The 24,194-nt window shown below is 42.6% G+C and overlaps 1 protein-coding gene across 6 annotated transcripts in view; it reads right to left on the reverse strand.

The window, feature by feature from the left end:
* zfhx3b (zinc finger homeobox 3b) overlaps nucleotides 1-24,194 on the reverse strand; it is a 230,726-nt gene that overhangs the window by 73,650 nt on the left and 132,882 nt on the right. For 5 of the 6 annotated variants that reach the window (XM_025906355.1, XM_025906354.1, XM_025906353.1 and 2 more), the window contains 3 exons: nucleotides 14,897-17,410; nucleotides 14,201-14,780; nucleotides 11,078-11,574 (listed from right to left, as the gene is read on the reverse strand). In XM_025906355.1, coding sequence (XP_025762140.1) covers nucleotides 11,078-11,574; nucleotides 14,201-14,780; nucleotides 14,897-17,395 — 3,576 coding nt within the window. In that variant the 5' untranslated portion in view covers nucleotides 17,396-17,410. The remainder of the gene's footprint in view (nucleotides 1-11,077; nucleotides 11,575-14,200; nucleotides 14,781-14,896; nucleotides 17,411-24,194) is intronic. The other variant, XM_025906363.1, reaches the window with a different exon arrangement.

Raw genomic sequence — 24,194 nt, forward strand, 5'->3', positions numbered from 1 at the left:
ATGCGTGTGTGTCTGTGGGTAGGGGCAGGCGGGGGTGAGGGCGAGGGGTGGGGGTGAGGGGGTGGGGGGGGGTGGGGGTAGTGGTGGACTGGCTTGTCGATCGATGCAGTGATTGGCAGTTAATGGCTTTTCCTGTTCTGCCTTGGTAACCCTGGCCTGATGGCTGTTGCTTCTGATCAGAGATGGCAGATGGTGTTTGATTTTCGTATATAAACCTCTGACTTTGTGGAGATGGCTTCATCATGTTTAATGATTTAAAAGTTAAGTTGAATACTGGGAATACTCCAATGCTGGCTCTCTCATTTAAAAAGCCCTAACCTCCCTTCCAGATGTAAAGACTGATCTCTCTTAACAACATGCACCACAAATGGTTAGTATTCTGCTATAAGCCACTCATTCCTTCAGTGATAAATTATTTGAACTGAATTCACAACACACATGCTTTTTCCATTTCATATCATGCAGACATTTTAGTCCCTGGTCTCATTTTACAAAATATATCCTCACAGGCTCCTCACTCACACACTTATAATCTAATGTGATGACTCTAAGAAATTCAAAAATCCCCTAAGATCAAAGATAATCCTAAATATCATAAAGTCTATTACCAAATTATTCTGTCCTTTCACCCAACTAGACGGTAATGACGGCACAGACTAGAAATCGAGCCCACGAATAAGGAGAAAAGGTTGCAAATGGAGGAAAATTGAATGATAAGCTCTATTTGATGTGTAAGAGAAGACCGTAAGAAAGTACAAACGGCAGGTTCGGAGATCTCTCTCTTTTCTTTTTTTAGCATAATCTCATGTTCTGATGGGTTTGTCATTATTTAGCTCCTCACTCAACAAGGTGGAACTGCTTAAAGTGTAATTCTATGGTTTAAGACCATTTAACACAACTCCAGATGCTTTGACATTTTATCTCCCATTAAAAAAAAAAAAGAGAGATGTGCCCAAAAAAAAGCAGTTCTCGTAAAATGATCCAAAAGTGAGTCAATTCCCCAAAATTCCCATATTAAAACTGACCAGAAATAGCCATGTACACAGTCTCAATAGTTAATTTTTAACTTCATTTCAATTGTACTGAGGCATTTGGTTTTTAAACCCTTTCATTTGATTAGGGCTGAAAGTTTGGGGTGTGGCCACTTATGATCATAGTTGCGATTCATCTTCTCAGTCTCAGTGATTGAAATTCCACTATGCTAGTGCTGTCGGTGACATCTGGAGCATTTTTAATTCGATTATCTGACCAATAATATAGCTTGCTGTGTGCTTTATTGCACAAACAGTGAAACTCTAGTTAATGATTAGTAACCACAGGTTGCTGGGGAAAATCTGTCATTCTCAACTGGTTGGCAAACGGTGGCTGGAGGTTGCTCGTAGTCGCTACGTAAAACTGGGTTGCAAAGGGCATATATGGTGCTGCACGAAAATTATCCTTGCGAATGATTTGGTTGCTAAGAAATTACTGCACTTGCTCGTAGATGGATGCATGGATGATGCCAACTTACCTGCAAACACTTGCCAAGCAAGCAAGCATTTTTCCCTAGCATCTAGTAGTTGTCATATGTGCACAAACCAGTCTGCAGCTCTGTGAGACTGAGGTCATATAGCATTAATTTGTAGGTTTAGCATTGTCTAATAATGTAGCACTTCACCCTCTTGTACCAATATGTTCACTTCTGGCTCCAAAAAACCCCAGCATGGCAGCAGTCAAAATAACACAGAGGCTTCGCAAACCAACTGGTGACATCATGTTGGCTAGGTCTTTTATATGCAGTCTATTTGATGGGTCTATGAAGAATAGGGAGGCTTTCTGATATATAGAGTAGGGAGTAAATTTGTTAGGAAAGAGTGTGTGATTATTATGATAATGACAACAGTGTGTGTATGTGCTTGTGTGCACGTGAATGAGCGAGAGTTAGAGAAAGTGAGAGTGAAAGAGAGAGATTTAGGTCACACTGGGACTTACAACTGCAAAATTAATATGCCCTCACTCCTGAAACATCAACAAATAATAAAATACTTTGCTTTACATAACTTATTAAGATGCTCTCTCTCTCCCTCATGCTTTCAGCATGCAAATTAATACACTGATCATTTGAATAATCATTTGCATTCCAGATCTCACAATTTCATGTCCAAACTTTAACGGCTCCCGGAGTTCTCGTTTTAACAGTAGCTACACAGACAGTCCTTATGGTTCAAATTATTTTAACATGACTATTCCAACCTAACAAGCATAAATTAAGTAAATTCCTATCTTGTGACAGAGATAGGCCATCTGAAGGAAGAATCAGAGTTTGAATTATTCAGCAGGCCTTAATTTTACGGGTACTGTTGACTGTGGTGAAATTATTAAAAAAAAAAGTTGTGGGGCTGGCAGTGAAGGATGATAGTATATTATCTGTGAGTTTAAGAGTTCAGTGGCTATGAGGACTTCCTCCGCTGTCTCAGAGATCTCAGAGGAAAGAATGCTCTGTAGATCCATGTGAAGACTGAAAAGAAAATTATAAAACACAAACGTGTGAAAGTACTTATGCTGAACAAAAGCCTGCACTTGAATCTCTTGCTTTCATTAGCTTTGCCAAGTAGCAGAAAAGTGTGAGGGTGACCCAGAGGTTTGCCACATAAACGAAGCAGGGTGAGGTGAAGGTGAATAGGCAAGAGAGACGATATGCTGGGGCGGGGTTTAAAAGGCACGGTAGTTAAACTTTTTTCTGTCTCTCACTCTCTCTCTGTCTATTCTGGGCATCAGTGTGTCATGAAGGAATGTGAGGGCCATAAAATATCAGTGCCCTTGAGAAGCTGAAGAGCATTCTTGTCCCCAACTCTTAAAGCTGTCTTTCACTTACTATCACTTTTAACGACTCACTACCCACACCCTTCGCTCTTATTTCAGAAGTAAGTTTAAAGTGGAACACAGGTGTAGAAGATGGCACCCATGGGAGAGATAACGTTTGGGAAAATTCCTGGGATTAAAAAAAAAAAAAATAATACAAACTTTTTTTCTGGCATCTTTCATCTGAGGCACTAAGTTGAGTTTCAAAACTATGCCTTTGTCTCCTTTTGTGTCTGCACCCCCACACACCCATAGAGCTACCCCTTACATCACTACCTTGTAATTTCCATATAATAATTTAAACAGGGGATTCTATTCTCTGCTGCTTCTTTCGTTTTCATCCCATCATTTTATCCATCTTTTGTATTCAAGAATAAAAGCCATAATGAGAAAACAAGGTGCAAAATGATCTTTTCCAGAACCACTAATAAAAACCGCATTACACCCTGGGCTGCACCGCTTAATTACAAAAGGATGAAATCTTTTCTTCTACATCTGGAGAAAACATTGGCTGCATAAGACTGAGGGATTTACAGCTCCCAGTTCTAACCTTGGACTCCAGCACACAGCAATTAGGCAAAACATGGATGGACAACCAGAGCCATGAACTTCAGGAAGAGATGGCTATTCTCTCTTGACACAAGGGAAAAAAACCCCTGAGGTCCCACAGTTCCAAATAAAAATTGTAGTCCCAGGAAACTGGTGGATGATTATTTTTTTTTAATGAAGCCTCAGTAGTAGTCACAGATGGGTAAAACGGACTTTCCAATGCACTGAGGACAACACATCAAATTTTGTGTTACACAATCCATACAAAATAGGATGCCTTGAGGAAAGCGTCTATCAGCATTATCCCTATGACCTGTCAGAAATCCAGGTGACACACTGCTGAAGTTCTAAAATCCAACAGTAATCAATGCATCGCAAAATGGAAAAACCTTAGGGTATGATTTGTTAAGACAACTAAAAACTGGGAAACAACTTAGGAGCAATTGCTCTACAGGAAAAAAAGCAAGGGTCTCACAAGGCATGTTATGAAGTGTATACAAATCAATATCAAGTATAAAAAAAATACTTACTTAGTAATAACAATGCATTTGGTACTCAAACATCTTTTTTTAGTCAAAACGGGAAGGTTACAAGGCAAGGGAAATGTTACATCCCTCTGTAGAGTTTAGCTGTCCCATGACTCTGCCCTGCTGGCCAAACCCAAACAGAATACCAGTCCCTGTGTGCTCATCCTGGCACCTAAGTCCTCCCCCTCCTCTCATCTCTCTTTACCCCACTTTAATGTACAGCTGCACTAAACACAGACCTCAAAACTGAGTAGTTTTGTGGCCCAGACCACACGGAGGCCATTAATCTGGTGGCTAAGCCACTGATGTATTGATGGCACAGAGTCAGTAAGCTTGCCTGCTTCTGTCTCTCCATCCCCTTAGCTTAGGAGCTACACTGCAGAGATTCACAGGAGCCCTGGTGTGGCGGCCCAGAGTAGCATTTACCTGTAAACTGACACTGTTGGTCTTTCAGGTGTGGTGGCTACACACCACCTGATCTGTTGACCAACTGGGCTTAATGAACTTGAAGTCTGAAACTCAACTGAGTCGAGCTAAGAGCCGCATAGCAGTTTTGCATGCACTCACAATACATCATAAGTATATGAGCAGGAAATTCTGGTTTCTGAATCACACACAGCAACATTTAAGAAAAAGAAATTCAGTTAAACTGCTGTCTAGGCTAGTCATATTTCCAAAAATAGAAGAGAATTAATGTCAGCACTACTATTAATGTCTTGTGGAAATCAGATGGAAACCATAAATACTTTCAGATTATTGCAGAATCCTGATTGTGAGAATAACGCGAAAAGTCTTTACTTCAAGCTGGGGATTTACAGCAATTTACTTATTTTCAGATGACAGTCGGTCCACATGGCAACTCATTTTACTGCAGTTTGACTATCAAATTTATAGATTCGAAGACACTGCAAAAGCTGTTGATTACATGGACTGATATAAGGGTCCTTTTGAAGAAAAAATATGACTATCAAATATATATGTTCAAAGACACTGTAAAAACTGCTGATTATAGAGACTGATAAGGGGGTCATTTTAAAAACAAAAAGCTATACCATTGCCAGGCAGCTTTGAAGTAAGGTTTTGTGGAATTAGTAAAGAAAGACAGAAACATAACTCGCTTGAAATATCATCCTTACAGAACTTTAGCAGGCGAGAAGTTTGTCCAAGATGTAAATGCTCGCTCAATAATCTCTCCATCTCCTACGATCAAATTAAGAACTTCATTTTACTGTTTTACTGTCACAATTGCAAAATTTTAAAATAAATTGAAGCCGGGAAGGCTTTATGGGCTTGGGAGCCTGACCTTTTGATTTAGTGAGAGAATCAGTGTGTTGGTAATAATGTTAACAGCTCTGCAGTGAGGTTCAAGAAATTTCTAACAGGCAGGAAGAGGACTTAGCTGGGAATTCCCCCAAAAATAAAATTTAAATTAAATAAAAGCACATATAAAACCTTATGCAAATCTACATTTCCACAGTTTCACTCTCCATGTTTTGGGCTATTTTTGGAAAAAAGATTTCCACTGTAGAATTAAAAAAAAAAAAAAGCAAAAGAAAGAAAGAAAGAAAGAAAAGTAAATGTAACAACATTTTTTTTTAAACAAGCATTTAATTGAAAAAAAAAAACCTACAAATTTGGTAGGAGATGCACAGCGGTTTTGTCACTTTAGGCAAGTGCTTTGTGGTGTAAATCTACAGTGAGGCAAAGTGGAGCTTATCTCTGTCTGAAACCAATGAACCTAGACACAGAAACCTGTGTCTCATATCTGTTTACTTTAACAAACCCATAATCTACACTTTATGCACTTCTCTCTTGCCCAAAAACACACACATAAAAAAAAAAGTCATATAACAACAAATAAAAAATAACATAATGGCAGACAATCAAAACACAAAGAGCTTTAGGAGCAGGAAATTACCAAAGAACACAGAAAATGTGTCACTATGTCTAAAACAAACCCCAGACTGAGCACCTGGTTTATAATCCACCAGATTTTTAACTCTCGCAACTGCGGAAAAAAAGCTGAGAGCTGGGAAAAGTCTATCCTCCCCTGTCAAAGGAGCTTTCTCCTTCCTCCCTTTTTGCTTTAATTCACTGTCACTGAGTAAGCCCCAGAAACACCCACAGTAGGGCCTGTGCACATACAATCAACACCACCAGCAGCAACAGCTGTGCCACGGGTCAAAGCCTGACCCTTTCTCTGGCCTTCTCAAGGGGTGGGAGCTAGAAGAGTTGTGAAATTTTTGCACACAGCCAAACACTAACCCCTGCTAGCCCCCCTTACATGCCTAACAGCCGCTCTCTTAAATCCACCCTGGTTCTCTGTGCTGTAATGCTCCTTCCTTGTTTCACCCACCACTGAGTAAGTGAGATTTGTTTGAAGTAAGATGCAAGAGTTTAAGACCCTGCAGGTGACTACTGAAACAAAGAGTGTAACCAGGGTTCTGGATCATAACAATGTTAACTGGGGAGTAAACAGAGGCAGGGGCCGACACAGAACTTCTCTATGAACTACTGAAAAGATACCTTTCATGTGCCCTATGGCATTTTAGATGACACGGCTGCTCTGTGTGTGCGCCTGCCTGTTCGTCTGTCTGTTTGTGTGTGCATTCACACACTTGTGCATGTGAAAGGAGAGAATGGGCTGTCTCCCAGGATGTGCAGTGAGCGCTTTATTAGAGTGGTAGTACCAGTAAATCAGAGCTCAGCTCTTCCTGGAACTGCTGCAACCTTTCCCACTGAGCACTATTACTGAACAATCATAGGCTAGCCATGATAATTAGCAGTGTATCTATGCTTCCAATCCTCTAGCACCCCACTCCACCCCACCCCCATCCACCACCCTCACTCCTGTCTGTCTCTCCATCCACCACCTACCAGTCCCCCTCATAGAGAAATGCGTCATTCGTGAGAGGGTAAAGCGAGGCACCCACTCGCCCAAGTTTTGGACACCTAAGATCACCTGTTATAATTTTGTCTTAATGGCAATGAGAGTAAGAATTTGGGCAGATTCGTGAGAAAAGTTTAAGACACTGGGAGAAAGATATAATCACGACAAGCCCAGTCGGCAAGTAAAGCGAGAACTTAACAACAATTTTTAAAAAACCCACAAAACCCACCTTACCTACTGTAGGATGCCATAAGTTGCCTTACTCTCTGCTAGAGAGCTCTTGGCCCAAGACCAAATCAACCAGACTGCAGTACACATCCAAAATACACATCAGCATTATTTGATTGCAAAACTACAACATTTTTCCAGAGTTGGAATCAAATCCATAACCTATTTGTGGTTGTTCTCCAACTGCATTCCAATGCATAGTCCAAGAAGACTCGAGTCAATCCCAGTAGTTCTGATCATTAACAGGGAGCGGTCATCATGGCTTGGATTCCCGCATCTGAGAAGCCAGTGCTTCTGCTGAGTAGCATCATCAGTGAAACACCTTAATGCCTTTTCATGTAACCACTAATCCCTTCATTTACATTACGGCCTCTTTACCTCTATTATGTTTCATCGTGATTATTTGCTCTCTGCAGAGTGTGGACATTTTCTTTCCTCAGTCTTCACTGATTCTTTTGGATTGCACTGAGGGGTAAAATAAGAGCAGTAACTCTACACAAGTTACAGATGTTTTCTGTCTGTTAATGGGCAGAACATATGATCAAAAGCCCTGTTCTTAACGGTAAGGCGTGGGACAGTCCCTGCAACCGGCTGTGTAAGGCAGAAAAGAGGGAGTTGAATTTTTTAACACTCCTCTGTGCTCAGTAGGGAAGGAGCAGAACAGAGGAAGGGATTTCAGGACTTACTTGGTTAAAGATTCCCCATCTGATAGTGACGGCACTTTCCCCCCGTCTTTCCATGGCCAAGCGGCATCTGGAGTGGATTTTGTGCTAGCAGACACCGAGGAACATGATTACATTCGGCTAACTGCGCTCTAAACTGATTATGCATGTGCCAAGCTAATGGACTACATTTGCAAGAGGAAAAATAACATCCAATCAATCTCAATTACCGCCGATTGCACCGGCCCCCGAGACAAGGAAGGTAGCCAGCTAACCCCCCATGCTCCTCCCCTTTCCCCCCAACCCTTGACTGGAAGCTGAGGCCTGTGGCTTGGCCTGGATAGTCCCCACCCTTTCTGTCTGGCCAAAGCAGTCGGGCCTGGAGCTAGATGAGTCTCTCACCTCCACACTAAAACACAGTGAAGCCCCAAGGCCTGAGTGGAGAGCTGTATGTATATCACATTAGCAAGTGGAGGGTTCTCTAGGAGTGACCATCCTGTGAGCAGATGGGCGATCAGCATGCTGTCATCAGAGCCACCGAAATCCCCATGATCCATGGGAAAAAGAGAAGGTATAAGTTCGTTTCAGTGCACAGGGGACTGAAGCAGAACTCACAGACTTCAGAATTGGTATCTCTGAACTGAGAGCACAGTACACAGGGGAAAAGAGCATCACCCCCCACTGTGTGGTGGTCTAGTGGTCAGGATGACTTGCTGGATCGTTCTGTGGTCTTTTGGAACATTCCAATACATGGGGTGGTGGGGGTGATATTTTTAGAAAGCCCTAATATGGGCCGCATACCACAGACTCTCAAATTATCCCATCCAGCTTAGCCCTCAGTTTAAACCTTCCTTTTTAATTCCAGTAATTACAGGCTCCAATTTATATGGAGCTGTGCACACAAAGGGCCTGTTTAATGCAAACCAGTTTGATTTGGGTGAAGTGTCCCAAGCATCTCCCACATCTTACAGCCTGTTTATGCTGACTTGATGATTTATTTTCTCCCCAAAAAGGTTAAAAATGGTGCTATTTGCATCAGATTTCTTTGGGGAAGCATAAATGAATGGTGATTTTTCTTTTTTTGCCCATGCATAATATACCAAGTTGGTTTTACAGGCTTTTAGGGCGCTGTGGTTTTCTGTCTGTCAGTATCTCTACCAGGACAGTAAATCCAAAATGGTAAGAAAACTGACATTGTCAAGTGGGGAGCCAGTACAGTGACAAAACCTTAAAACCATGTGCTTGTCCGTTAAACGTCGATGAGTCGTAAAACACTGTATTAATTCTTGTTGACTCATGAACATCTATGTTTTGGAGTAAGGTCTGGGATGATAAGAGCTTACAAAGACCACTATGTTCTCTGGTTGAGAGAGCAGGTAATTTCTGGACAAATGCACATACTCTCAGTCAGAAGATCAATTGGTTTTATGAAATATGGAGCCATCTTAAGAGGCTTAAGTCATAAAAAATGATCATGCCTGGATGTGTTGTACATATTTAATCCCCCACAGCCCAAAGAGCAGTGTGACATATGTCTCTTCTCTCCTAAAACTTGCACAGAAAAAGAAATAGGGGAGATTTTGGGGGGTTCGCACTACAGTTGAAGCACAAAGACAATGTAGAAGAAGTTAAACTCTATGCGGCAAAGCAAAACATGGATCTCTCTCAAAAAGGTGTAAGGATGAGAGAAAGTAAGCCAGAGCCGGTCCATTGTTCTAATGGGAGACTGTTATTGGAAATTGGCCCAGTAAGTCCAGAAGCTAAGGTTAAGAGAGGAGGACCAAAGACTGGGAAACACACGCACTGACCTGACAAATTTACAGACTATGTGTTTACATTAAAATGTTAATATCAGAGTGTTTGTGTATGATAGCATTAAGAGTTCCTTAAAGTAGCCAGCTCTGGCTATGAGCACAGCAGCACTGCCTTCCTGCAGTTTAAACCTTGAGTTTGCAAGGGGCAGCCAATCAGAAGAAAGGTGGCTTTAAATAAGGAGGGTCTTTAAGGGAGAGGACGCTGCAACCAAACCCCCTTAAGATAAATAAGGATTATACTGAAGGGGATTAAAATAATTCTTAATATAGTGCAAGAATATAAATATGAAGCTGGAAATTACGCTATAATGCTATAACGCTAATCTAAAAATGTCCCTGTGATCTCTCTTGTCATGGTGCAAACCACAGAATGACAAGCTAAACACCTCCTGACCTCTTTAGAAGTAGCAACAGAAGCCTCACTTCACACCTTCCCCTTTAAGAAAAAATGAAAATTGATTTTTTATTTTGCTGTTATTTCAATACAAAGAAGCTGTGAGCAGGAAACAGGGCTGTCATTCCAGCCGGCCTGACACAACATTCATAATGGTGGATGATTTTCAGATGGACAAGATTTTTGAAGAGGTTCAAAATGACCACTTCACCTTAGTTTTTAATGCGGTTAAAACACCATGCTTGAAGTAGCACATTTTTCACATACCTTTTAATACCTCCATTGCACTGTCAACTGAGTTCTTTAAATACTCAAACAAGGATGCTGAAGCTGGATTACAAATAAGGATGACATCTATTAGAAGGCAGCATTCAGTGCTTTGTGTTGGATCCTGTTGTGTGTGTAGTGTATGCTTATAGCAAGTATGTTTGGTCAGTGTTGGTATGTGTTTTGTTATCTGTGTGTGTGTGTGCAACTATGCCAGTTTGGGTTAAGCACAGAGTGGCCGAAGCCGCAGACACACAGGATAGGTACCTAAGTGGAATCAGGCCTGTTAGATTTATGGCCATTTGTTCGGAGAGTGTTCATCCACTGGCTATTATGGAATGATTAGAGGAGAAGGTGAAGCTCCAAGTCCAGCAAAAATCAATACGGCTGTCGAGAACAATTCAGCCTTTCCCGCTCCGAGGAGTATTAGCACCAAACCTCTGTCTCCTAACACTTCTTCATTCGTCTCCAAGTGATTCAGGCCCAAGCTTCCAAAACAGCTACGCCTGTTCTGTCCTGCATGTTCTTCTCATTGCAGCAGTGGGGCCCTGCTTCTATATGACAACTGGGAAGGCAACAGCTACACGACAAAGCTTTCATTCATGCCTCTGGAGTGCACCGAGTAACGGTGCAAAGCTAAAACATGTACTGTGTGTTGCAGAGAAGCATTGCTTTAACGGGGATTCGTTTTTAAGATTTGTTTTGCATTTTTAGCAAAACAAAGTTCCAAAGTTCAAAGACTAAAAATAATGTCAAATGTGACACTGAGTCTGTATTAAAACACTTCAAATGATGCATTAATGACAGAATTGTAAGTCGGCAGTTGTGTTGCATGAACAGGACAAGGCTGAATAATGGGTTTGATAAAAAAATAAAAATAAAAAACAAACTTGTGGATCACTGACCTTGTACAGTTTAAGGCTAGCCTCATGGCGGGAATTGACAGTGTGCATCCTCAGCTTCTCCAGGCTATTAGTGTAGTAGTCGCAGGCGTTGCACTTTAGGTGCACCGGATTGCCTATGGCTACACATTTCAGGCGCCATTCGTTGCCTTTGCCCCCTTCTTTGATGTGGGCCACAAGCTGGTACTTTTGCACATGCTTGTCTGTTTTGCAGTGCAGCTGGAAGTTGGCCTTGAGCTGAGTAGTGTAGTGGCACAACTTGCACTGATGCGAGTCTCCAACAACGGCACGCCACTCCTCCTCCGGAAGGCTCCGTTCAGCTCCCATATGCATGCCAAGCACATCCAGGTTATCAGTGGTGAAGCGGTTGCACACAGCGCACTGAAAGAGCTTGAGAGAGGGATCTGTAGTCTGCGATAAACTTTCTCCCAGGGTCATCAGTTCTTCGGACACCAACTGCCCACCACCTAGCCGCACATCCATAGGGATTTCCCCACCTACTAGAACAAAGCAAACACACGAAGAGAAAACAAAACAAAGAAAAGAGAACAGTATCATCAGCTGAGACCTATTCAAAGCATACAGTCTAGATCGCTATTTCAAGTAAATACATGCTTAAAAGAATGTGTCTGGTAGGTATGATATTATGTGAAGGATAATGCTCATTTTTGTTTGTCTCTAGCCAACAAATAGCTCTGAGCTAGGAAACAAGAGCGCCTGGACATTTCTACAAAAGCCTTCCAATGCCAGAAAATGAACATGCACATTTTCACTGTTTGAGCTGATGCTCTTTCATCTCCTGCCTGTAAATCAACTCTAAAAGCCATGAGGTCAACAGAAAAAAGCAACATGTTTTCTAATTACAGTAAAGACTTTCCAAGCTCAAAATACTGCGAATCAACCCCACTCCCCTTGTTCACATAATGATGCTTTTTATTCTTTTTAATTTACACTACTTTCCTTGGATTATTTTCCACCTTTCTCTTCAGATTACCTCTAACACCTAACAGATTAAGTCTGCTTGGTACCGAGTCGAACCATAGAGCAGAGGGGGAAAAAACACAGCAAGCACATATCTTATGACACCAACCACATAATTGATGTCTGTAGAGTCTGGGGAAGCTGGCTTTAAAAATGAATGCTAAGAAAACGAGGTAAGAGCCGGTGTTTTTGCCTTTGCTTGCTGATCTTTAATCTTTCACTGGCCAGACTGAGCATGCAGGCTTGACCCTGCCTGGCTTTACACTAAATTAATTCCAGCAGCTCCTTTTTATTTATTGCTGCAGTATGCAGCCTGTTCTTGGACTTTTCTCCATTACCTGAGTTTTTATAGCCAGGAGAGGGAGACCTTTGAGAAGCCCTGTGAAATCACTCCCAGACCCAGCTCCCCAGTCATGGCTCTTTATGCTCAATCATACAAAACCACAGATGCACACATATGTCATTATACTGTTCTGTATCTGCTTTTTTTTCTTGCACCTTGCACTTCCCTTTTCCCTCATTGTCTGTTACTATCAAGATTTCATTATTTACCATAGACCTCTTGTCCACAACTGAATTTTGATTGCATGTCATCAGACCAAGCTTTTGTTTAATGTAGGCTGCTTTATATTCAAACTATTTTAATGTGAATCTCTCTGCAAGAAGTTCAAACAGGGAACATGTACACATGGAGACGAGTGCTGCTACTCTCATGACTTGGAGCAGACAAATGAACAGAAAATAGAGTGATGATTCTATATTCTTCCTTTATTTTAAAATTCTTTTTTTGTGCTAGGGGGTTCTTGAAAAGGAAAAAAAAGGTAAAAGACAGAATCTTTCCATTTGATCAGACAGTTTTTAAGGCAAATGTTTTAGCTAAATAACCATCTGACTTGACAGTTGTATTGCTCCACAGTGTGCTGTAACCATATTTCAGGACAGAGAAGTAAAAGTTGCACCTCTCTTTAACTCCTGCTCTTGATCTCGTATTGTCTTTATCAGGACTGTAGTCCTGAGTTTTGGGAGCGAGGATAAGAAAGAAGCTGATATAACCTGAGGTCAGCACTTGCCATAAATTGTACCTCTTTAGAAATACACCCTACAGTAAAAAAAAAAGAAAAGAAATCCAGAATGAGAGCATAAAAAAGTGCACCTCTGTGTCTGTTTGGTTAGGGATCTCCTTACTGAGCCTTATGTATTATATGGTGGTACCGTTAATATCAGAGTGTTTGTGTATGATAGCGTTAAGAGTTCCTTAAAGTGTGACCATGGATAACACTACTGCAGTTTATGGGCCCAGACTGTGTAATTATTGCCTCTCTTGCAATATGCTTATTACAACTCACCTCACAGGAAAATGAACCAGATGGCAGAAGAGGGAAAAAAAAATTAGTCACAGCAATAAATTCTTGTTTGTGTCTTCAAACTGGTGACAGTTGAAACAAGTCTGTACAAACTGTGTGGTTGTAACTGGTCCTACAAACACTTTGCTATGCTGCTGAATTACCCTTGCTGAGGCCTCTAACCTCCCTTCTTTGACCAAGATTAAATTTATAGCTGAAATTACTGACTTGGAAGAAACGGAGAACTCCAGTGGTGAAGTTCAGCAGCAGTTTGAAAGTAAAAAGCTAAGGCTGGTTGGCTGTGTGGAAAGGAGGGGGGAAAGCATAGATTATACAAGTTTGGCCTTCTAAATCACCTTGTATGGATATCACACAGTGAGCTTCAAAATTCTGTTAAATCATATCAACACACTGTCATTTGAGTGCCCTGTAAAAGATTATATATTTCCCTACTCATACAATCTTTTGCTTTCTGTATGCTGCCTGGCACATTTATTATAAGAAAAAAATTGTTATGCTGGCCTTGTGCACTAGAACATTCTAGCATTGCTGGTAAACCCATATCTTATGGCATGAGAACAAGGCAGCTGCCTAAGTACAAATCAGTGATATGCCGGAGTATAGCATATTGTATTGCAGCTTATCGCTTTGGTTTGTTTTTCATTTGATAAAATTTTGCATTATTGTCTTGTGTTCGTGTAAATGAATAAATTAGGAATCAAGATAGAGTTCAGCTAAAAGGTCTATTCATTGTTTTTTCTTTTTTGTGGGGAAATGCTTTTGAGAACAAAATGGGACATACCAAGTGCAGGAGCCAAGGCAGCCATGTTCGGATCAAGGTGAAAGCTCCCCATCAGGAACTGGGCCTCAGCTCCAGTTGGGTCTATCTTGAGGCTTGGTGGAAGGCTCATGTTCTGCGTCAGGTAATACTGGTAGAGCTCAGCCTCAGAGGGCGAAGGCATAGCACCCAAGCCAAGTCGCCCGTGCTGCATCTGAGTCACATTCTGCTGGAGCAGCATCATGTTGTGCATGTGCTTTTCACTAGTCATGTGAATACGTAGGTTCCGTGCCACATTGGTCTCGTAGTCACACACCTCACACCTCCAAGAAGGTTTGCTCTTCGGCTTGGTTGGGGAGGGGACCCCACAAGGTCCGGACATATGAGTGGAGGATTGTGAAGGATGGTGGTGGGGAGGGTGATGGCTACTGGCCTGGGTGACTGACGGGACAGCCACCACTCCTCCTGGGGTATGTCCAAACACCTGGTCCTGTGCAGAACCAATGGAGCCTCCATTCTGCAGTGTCTGCATATTGTTCAGGTGCTTGTCTGACTGCATGTGGATGCTTAAGTTTCCCTTTGTGGTGGTGGAGTAGTTACAAACCTACAAAATACAAGATAAGTTTTTCTTAAACCTCGATAAAATGATACAGACATGAATTTAATATCCTTAGCTGCTATCTAACATGCACCTAAATCAACAAAAAGTTATCTACATACCTCACACCGGAAGGGCTTGTATCCACAGGTGTAGCTTTCTCCACGAGCCAGACGAGGGTGGCTCTGACCACTGCTGCAGTATACGCAAGAGCCTCCAGAGTCTGGGTGCTTCTCTTTCATGTGGGCCTCCAGAGTCTGCTGGTACTTGTAATGCCAGTTGCATTTGGGACACTTGAGTGTCTTGCATGAATTGCGCGAATGCATCATGGTCATGTGACCACCCAAAGAACGTGAGGAACCCAGAACAGTGTCACATTTAGGGCATTCGACCCCACTACCTCCACTGCCACTGGGCCCATGGTTCTGTGAACACTCACCCATTCCTGTTATGTCACAGGAACCCCCTGGGAGGGGGTGCGAGTGACCATGAGATGAAGGGTGGAGGTGATGATGATGGTGGTGCACGTGGTGATGATGCAGAAGGGCTCCATTTTCCTCCTCTCCCTCTGCAGGGCAATCATTTGGTTCTGGAGCTGTGGCACTATCTCGATTGGCACTTTCATCAGCAGCAGCATTGGTGGACAGAGGCGAGGAGGAAGTGCCAGAAGTTTCATCCTCGCTCCTTCTGACGGCAGCTGTCACCAGTGCCATGGGAACAGTAGGTCCCTGGCAGTTAAAGCTCAGAGGGAGCTCTGAGGTCCTCCCTCCACCATCTGCAGTTGAACCCTCTTCCTTGACAGAGGAGGAAATGGAAGCAAGGGCTTTGCTGTTAAGTGTGGAACTGACTGCAGAGGTGCAGGGAGAAGGCTGGAGAGTGCTACTAGGCATTAATAAAGGAGATTTGGAAATGCTTTGGTTTGAGACAGCTGGTTCCCCCGCTTCACCCCCACCGCTGCTACTGTTACCACCACAGGCCATTGCAGTGCTTTCTGCCTCATCTTCCTCTGCCCCTAATAACAGTTCCTCGTCCTCCTCAGAGCCCCCGGTCTGGCTGGATAAGTGTGCCTTGCTTTCATGTCCCTTAGTGTTCCCATCTTCTCCCTTGCAAGCCAACTCTTTCCCAGCAGGCTCCTCTGTTCTCCCTCCCTGTTTGGGCAGGGCACTGGAGTCTTTGGCAGAGCCTGGGGATGAGGTAAGAGTGGACACTTTGGGAATGCTCAGCCCTCCAAGAGAAAGCACTGAGCCTAATGGGGGTTGTTGCTGCTGCTGTTGGTGGAGGCCAGAGTCAGAGTCTTTGTTCAGGAGGGTCTCACTGCCCCCACTGCTGCTTCCAGGCTCTAGATGGACACCACTAAATGTGCCATAGAAGCTCTGTCCAGAGTTAAGAGGGAGCAGCGTAGATGGCAGAGGAGTGCTCTTATTTTTTGGTTCCAGGAAACTTATGAGGGGCTCTTTGTCCTTCCCAATGCCCTGGATAATGGCAGATGCATGCTTATCTCCTAACAGCCGCCGCTCATCTTCACACAGTGTCATGCGGTGATCGTGGACAGCATGAGTGGCAAAGGAACGGGCATAGCCGAAGGACAGCTTGCAGAGAAAACACATGAGAATGGGCTTACCCTTGCCGTATAGGGCTAGCCCATCAAATTTGGAGAAATCCACATTGTTGGGAACATCTTTGGATACACAGGACTTCTTGGCAGACCCATCGCTGTTCAGGTAATCCTTGTTGCTTTTGTGCCGCACATCGAAGACACGGAAACTGTGCAGGACAGGGCTAAGGCCTGCCATTGTTGAGGTATTGGGGAAACCTTGGTCTGAATTACCAAACCACTTTCCAAAGGACGAGGCTATGTGGAACGTGTTGATGATCTGTGGGTAAACTGAGGACGAAGTCCCAGCAGGTTCCCCTGGTTTCCCCCCACTCGAGAGAGAGTTTGTAGGAAGCAGGCTGGGTACCATGCCTCCACTACTTTGGATCAACTGACTGAGGCTCTCCACAATGTAGGCTGAGCCATCTGGTTGGTAGACTATCTCACCAGCCAGGTTCTCCACATCACTGCTCTCCTCTTCCTCTTCCTCCTCCCCTTCCTCACTCCCACTCTCAGGTGGTCCCTGCTGTTGTGTGGGCTGATGCCGCAGAAGAGTGGGCATACCTCCTCCCCCTGAAGCTATTGGCATCCCAGGAAAAGGTTGAAGACTAGGGAAACAGTTGTCAATCTCCATTTCATCTAAGTCCTCAGATTCTTCCTCTTCTCCACAGCTCACTCCCTCTTGGTCTTCTTCGTCAAGACCGTCACCTCTGGGATGCAGCTGGCCTGTGGCAGAGCTATCACGGTGGGTCTGGGGTGATGTCTGTTTTGGCTGCTGCTGCTGCTGAGACTGTAGTTCTCTTACCCTGTCATGAGGTGCAATAGAGTTTTGGGACTGAGAGGGGTAGGGACCAGAGAGAGACAGCGGGTCCAGGGAAGGTGCCTGGTTGGTGCAGGTGACCTGTGAGCTATTGTGATCGTTCCAGGGCTGAGGTGGTTGCTGCTGCTGGGAGGAGCCGAGCCCATCGTCTGTCCCAGAAACCACGGGAGACTCACAGCTGTCCATGCTGATGCCTACATGAGGCATTCATCGCATCCAGGCCTGCAGAGACACAAAATGATTGCGATAAGAGGTTAAAGTTGTATTTGGGACAGTAAGCACACACACAGCACATAATTTATTTGCTATGCATATTAGGGAAAGATCAGACTTATAAATATGAAAGGAAGACAATGGGGGAAAAAAAGTGTGAAAGAAAAAACAAGCAAATGTATGGCGATGTATCGTAAGAGACAAAAGTCTGAGATATAATTGGAAAAATGACACCATGCTCATTACGCTAGATTAGGCACTTAAACACAATACCTGAGACAAGCACTAATAAGACTTCCATGATTCATCTTCCTGCCATATCACAAAGGTACCATCTTTTATCTTCACCTTCCAAACAACACCCCTAATCTTATATTCTGCAAATCCTACATCCGTTTTTAATTAACTTGCAGTCAGAAAAAATGCAGCAACAGTCTAACTTAATGGATCAAATAGATTCCTTGTGAGATAATTAGACATTGAGAAGCCACCCATCAGCACGTCGTACATTTACATAACTAGAAGAAAGAAAAAAAAAGGGAAAACTGTATCTAAAAAAAGAAAGACATTCTTAACAGTAATACTGTTACCACTCCATCTCCAGTGGTGTACATAGAAGAAGAATGTAATTCATGTGCATTATTGAGATAGATTTGTCTGGACGCTAACATGAGCAATAAAAGTCAGTATTTTCTATGAACCCAAAACACATAAGCTGGTTTGGGACTTCACTGCAGCTGTGTTTAGATCTTGCATCCAATAACCTCCACGCTTAGCCTGGTTTCAAACACTCCAGCCATCCTCTGCCTCTGAAATAATAAATGGGAGCTGAGCTTTCGGGAGCTGGCCATGCCCCGAGCATCTGAGAGACTCAACGCAGGCTGCAATTTAGAGCGCAGAAGAGATAAAATGATAGCGCAAGATACTGCTGAGCTAATAATTTTATTAAAGGGATGCAGCCAACATTGATTAAAGGGGGCAATCGCGCTGAAACCAATAACTCTGGGCTGCCCTTTAACCCAACAGTACTGAATATTACATGAGCAAAGTTTCCCGGCACCGAGCTCACTGCCATGTCCTGGTTGATTAGCACATTCACTGCTTGCACTTGATTTATTTACTTATTTACTTAGGGATGCAAATTTCAGCTGTGATCAGAATGGAGTCTACCCCACACCCTAACATATAAAGCACTGAAGGAGAGGAGAGATTGATAATGTCTGTCTGCCTCTTCATGAATGTCTGATGAGGCTTGCTTCCCACGCAACATACCTGAGACCTCCCCAGCCTATGTGCACTCAAACTGCAAAAAACAAAACAAAACAAAAAAATCACGATAAAGGACCCTCATTTTTAAAGAGATGCTTTTGTATTTGGTCTGTTACATGAAGAGTCAATTGTGGGCAGTAAGTAAAATTAAGTAAAATTAAATAGAGAACCATAAATACACAAATAAATTTCTGCGAGCATGGTCTGTCTGATTATTTTGTGTACATTCAACAAAAGCTAACCTCAGTGACCCTTAAGTTACTTTGCATATAAAATGAAAGATATTAGACTGGCTGGCTTATTAACATGATTGCTTTATACAGCCAGACATGATTTAGCGATGGCTGCCATATTGAGTGAGGGGATACTAGCCTTACTGGTCTGTATTTATTATCTGCTCCATTAATAAGAGGCTATGAGCTCAACAGCCATTTCACACAAATGGACTGAGGGCAGTGAGAGTAATGCAAGAAAAAACGCGCCACATGTCAAACAGACAGTGATTCTTCAGACTAAAAGCAAGTGGATAAACTGTACGAAATGAAATGGGGGGGGGAGAGTGACTCGTTTAAATGGACTGTCTCATAGGAAAACATCTCCATGTGTCCTGTCAGAACATGGAGTTTTTCACACTTGGTTCCTGTAATCTATTAAGCCCCTCCTTCAGATTCCACTGCCTGTCTCAACCAGGCCTGGGAACACTAGGACCACATGCACAACTAGTTTTTAAGCGCCCGGCTCAAATCCCCCCCCCAACCTGGCTCTACCCTTCATGTGTTTCATGTTTTGTGGAGGTCCCTCTAAATGATCTTCCATGCTTCATTTGGTAAACTAGATGACCAGTAAACCTCGATCCCCCAAAGAAGGGAGAAACCCTAGCCAAGCAACAGTGTGTAAAACAGAGGGAGAAGAGACTGGGATAAGGCCAACAATGACCTCTAAAGTTCTCTAGTCTCCTCTTTTCCTTGGGTTTAAAAAAAAGGTGAGTACAGTACCCATCAATTCACATTACCGCTCAAGATTCCTCAAGCAATTAGCAACAGACAGGATAAAACAATGACTCTTGATCAGTGCTGGAGCTCTGAGATAGTTTGGTGTGTCCAGTGCTTACAGAAAACAGGATTGCCCTTTAAAATCAAGATGGTGTAATTCAATAACCTGCAGTGGTTACTGATGAGCAATGGGATTGTCTGGAGTCGGAAAGTCGCAGATGGGCCAACTGATATAATGCTGTTTGTCTCTAGGAGGTCTGCTTGGCTCAGCGACACCTGTTTAAAGTAGGAAAAGCTTTAATCTCTAGGAGGCACTAAAGGAGTCCAGGAGACAAAGAGACGCGGTCAAAGTAGAGGGGAAGTGGAGGAGGCTGGTGTCTTTGTGTGTTGATTGTGTTAATAACCACAAATAAAAATGATGGAGTAGACCACTAGAGGTGACTAGTACTGTTATTATGTACTAGTTACCTTTATGTACTGTTATACATTGCAATATTTAGAAACAAAAAAACTTGCCTTTTGAATTCTGGCATTACAAAAAGTGATTCTGTCATGGCGTCTGCCCTTGTTTTGCCTTGTAATTCTGAATGTGGGTCCACTGAGTTGACAATAAGCAGGCTGTGCGCAGCCAAAACAAGCCTTAGTTGACAATAAGAGATAATCACAGGGAAGAAAAGGCTGGATTCCTGAGTTGATCTCAGGGAAAGCATGATGATGCACAGATCCTAACTGCAGCATTCACCCCCTACTGCCACCTGCCATCAAAGACTTTATGCCAGAGTCTCCTCGCTCTTCTATTTTCTCTGTGGCAAAAAAAAAAGGTTATGCTCAACCCCCTCCCAACCACAAAGCAGATAAGACTGAACCTTGTGAAAAGGCCTTGGTTTTAATGAACAATGTCAGAGAGTGGGTCTGGATGTCATTTTGTAGGGATGCAAAATGAGATAAGTTTTAAGATATGGGTCCTTTCATTAGGTGGGATTTACTGGCCAACTGAGGCAGGAATTAAAGGCTAAAGAAGCATCTGATTATAAGCATGCCTGATCACCTGCCCAAAGGCCTGGTCTTGCCTTTAGAAGACCCTGGTCTCTAGGGTTTCCTGGGGGAATTGGCTCAGACTCTGTCCAAACTGTAAATAATGCTACTTAGGTGCCCTTACTCTTACTGCACATACGCATACTCACGAGTTGTGAGGGCACACAAGTTTGTTAATCTGCCAAGAAAGACCCCACACAATACACCAGTTCTGATTTTCAAACGTACATCAGTGTTGTTCCTTGTCTGTGTCTTGTCTCTGCGCCATCACAGAGCCTGGCTAGCCACCGCAGGGTAAGGGGCGGTTATTGGAAAATCAATGGCATGAACGCTAAGCAAGTTACAGGAAGATGTGGGAAGGAAAGGTTCTTATTGATAAAGCAAGGGAAGGCTTTTGATGTTGCACTAGGGACATGCTCATTGATGGGGAAACCATTGTAGTCCTCAGGCAGAGCGGCGCATGGGTTTATCTTGTAAGCTTGTTTCAATTAATCACCAATAAAGGCATGCATGCATTGCACTTTTTAACATATGTCTACTTTAATGCCTGGTATGGCTGAGAAAAGTCTGGTTTTAAAGCCCTCATCTTTTAGTGACTGAATTGATATTTTTAAAACTTCACAAGTGTTTTTTTCTTTTTCTCTTCCCCCTTTTTCCTATTTTGTTTTGTTTTTTAACTGCATGTTTGCTTCCATATAAAGACCTTATACTCCACTAAGGCAAGCTGTGGGTTTATGACTGATATGGTGTCACAGGAAGCTTAACTGTACGGTACCGAGAATAAATAAATACATGGCATTATCAGTAGAGCAGCACTGTGGTGCAGTGGTTAACACTGTCATAGGAAGAAGATCCAATCATCAATTAATATAAACAAATATATAAATATACCTCTTATACTTTAGTCATTCTTTATTTTAAAAAATCCAAGATTACTTTCATACTGTCACTGTGAACATCAACAGTCAATATTCGTTGTTAACTGTGTGGAAGTGAAGTCTTGGTCTCCTTGATCCCCATCACTTTAACTCAATTAGCAACAATTAACAATGAAACACAGTAATTTATTATGTGCTGTAAATATTCAGTGTACTCCTGTGCTAATGCAGACATAAAGGTGCTCCAGTACTGCTCCAACTGCAGGAGGCAAAAAGTCACCTCAGGTCGATGGCACTCGGCCTGTAAACAGGGCTTCCCGTAAAATCAATGATCTTCAGTAGGAGCTATCAGTCTGTCTAACAGAAATAGCCATGGCTGTGCTGAGTCTAAGGCAGGGAAGAACAGCGCTGTGTGTTTACATCAGTGTGTGAGAGTAAGGGAGGCTGATCACTGGCCTGTCTGGGAGTATTTCTCAAAGGCAGTAGAACTGAGGCATGTAGATCTGTCACGCATGCAGCTAGACAAGGCTTACAACTCACAGATTTTATTGCTGTAGCTCTTTTTGTGTACTTTATGCGTTAATCTAGCGCTGGACCAAACGTATAAGTTACAGCCAAAATAATCCTTGCTGATTACAATATGAGCAAACTCAAATACCCAGGAGGTGATATGCTGATTGTTTTAGTTTCACAGTACTCAATTTTAGTAATCATTTTGCACTAGCAAAACTGGCCAGTGAAGGCAAAATTGATTTGTTTGTAGTATCAATTGCCTCCTTTGTTAATAGACCTGAAATAGAACCTTGAAAATGATTTTACCCTTTATGCAACACCATCAAATCGTGCTAATCCATTCCATGTTGCAGAGCGGAAGAAAAGTTATTTAAGACAAATCAGCGGTGAAATCACAGCGCAGAACGGTATGTTGATCATACACAGGGCAGTCTGATTAAATGATCAGACTTGAGCTCAGCTAAATTCCAAAACCCCTCAGTAGGGATTTACACATGGCACTAGAGTGTTTCCTCAGTTTTGGAGGGTGTGATAGAAACAGCATGCTGGTGTAATTAGAAGTAGTTAATTAGCTGTGGGTTAATTACTGGGTTCTGCAGAGCGATAGTGAAAGACCTGGTGGGGTGGCAAAGCAAAGAGAAGCAGCGAACACACAGCAGGAAGCTCCCAGTCTCCCACCAATTAGCAACCAGCATGGGGAGGGGAGCTTCTCTGGTGCACTCGGAGTACAAATGTGTAAGAATCATTTCATTCAAACCTCTGTGCAAGGGAAGAGAAAGCGACGGTAGATAAAATTTGCATGGTGTTAGAAACATTTTAGTACTTTTCTTTTTTGGGGGGGGGGGTAGAAAAAGTGGCAAGGTACGTTGGAATTTTAGACGACAAGGTGACGCAAATAATACAACAGCCATTAAGTCCACAGAGTGAGTGGGAAATATTATAATTACTGCAAAAGCAACTACTTCCTACAGCAACAAAATCATTCTTCATTTTGAAAGGCTGCACTGCATTATTTTCCTGTTATGTCCCACGTGGTTTGTTAAGAAAGCTTTGTAATTTATAAGCGCATAAATTATCCTTGGAATTAAGATATTGATGTATAATAAGAGAAGGGCTATTGGGCACAAACTAATGTTCACCCCCAGGCAACCCAGTGCGCAGAGCAATAGGGTGTCTTTAAAATCGCAAGAAAGACTGTGAGAATGAGACAGAGTGAAACTCTGCAGCAGTATCTTCCAAACACTTATCTGATAAGTTTGATATACATTATCCATTTCTGCTCAATTTTAGACTAACAGACATGGATATTGAATGATTTGTAACAGTCTGAAATGCAACCTCACATACTTTGGCACGCCGATCTGACTTTCCCATAGTGTGGAATGCAGAAAAGCTGAAAGGACAGATAACACTTTGTGCATTGGTCTTTCAGGGTTTAATCAATCAGAGAAGTACACGCTGATCAGATTGGGGAAGATGCAAGTTTAAAAAAAAGAAAAAAAGAAAGAATGCCCCAGATAGATATTTGCAGATGTACAACTGCGTTTCCTGCAGTTTAGCACAACAGAGAGAAGGAGAGAGGGAGAAAGTGAGAGAGCTAAAGACACGTGTCCACTGAAAGGTCAGGGACAAGGGGGAAATGTGCTGATCAAAGTCTTTGAGCCCCCGGACCTTCATTTCTACTAATTATCAAATCTGCCCCTATTTATATCTGCGGGAAGCAGACGGTCTCTAAAGAGAGGATGGAAGTGAAATCTGCAAACTACAGTGCTTTCAAAGCTTCTATGTGCACTCACTCCATTTCATTTGTTCTACGGTACCAGGATTAGGGCAGTAGAAGCTAAGAGAACCACTGAGCACAACTAAATGTTGTGAATAGACCTTATAGTGGACTGCAAGGCTGAGCAAACTGAAAAATACTTTATTAATGCTATTCTTCAGTGGTGGAAATGTTATCTGTCATTGCATGGTGCTATAAAGAGATATCGTCCAAATACAGTATGCACAAATGTGTGAAGACACACCTTCTTGCAGCTTTCAACTAAGGAAACCACAAACAGACTTGTTAAAGTGATCAATACCATTGAAATATTAAACCTTAAGAAG

The sequence above is a fragment of the Oreochromis niloticus genome, linkage group LG1 (genome assembly GCF_001858045.2).
Source record: "Oreochromis niloticus isolate F11D_XX linkage group LG1, O_niloticus_UMD_NMBU, whole genome shotgun sequence".
NCBI lineage: Eukaryota > Metazoa > Chordata > Actinopteri > Cichliformes > Cichlidae > Oreochromis > Oreochromis niloticus.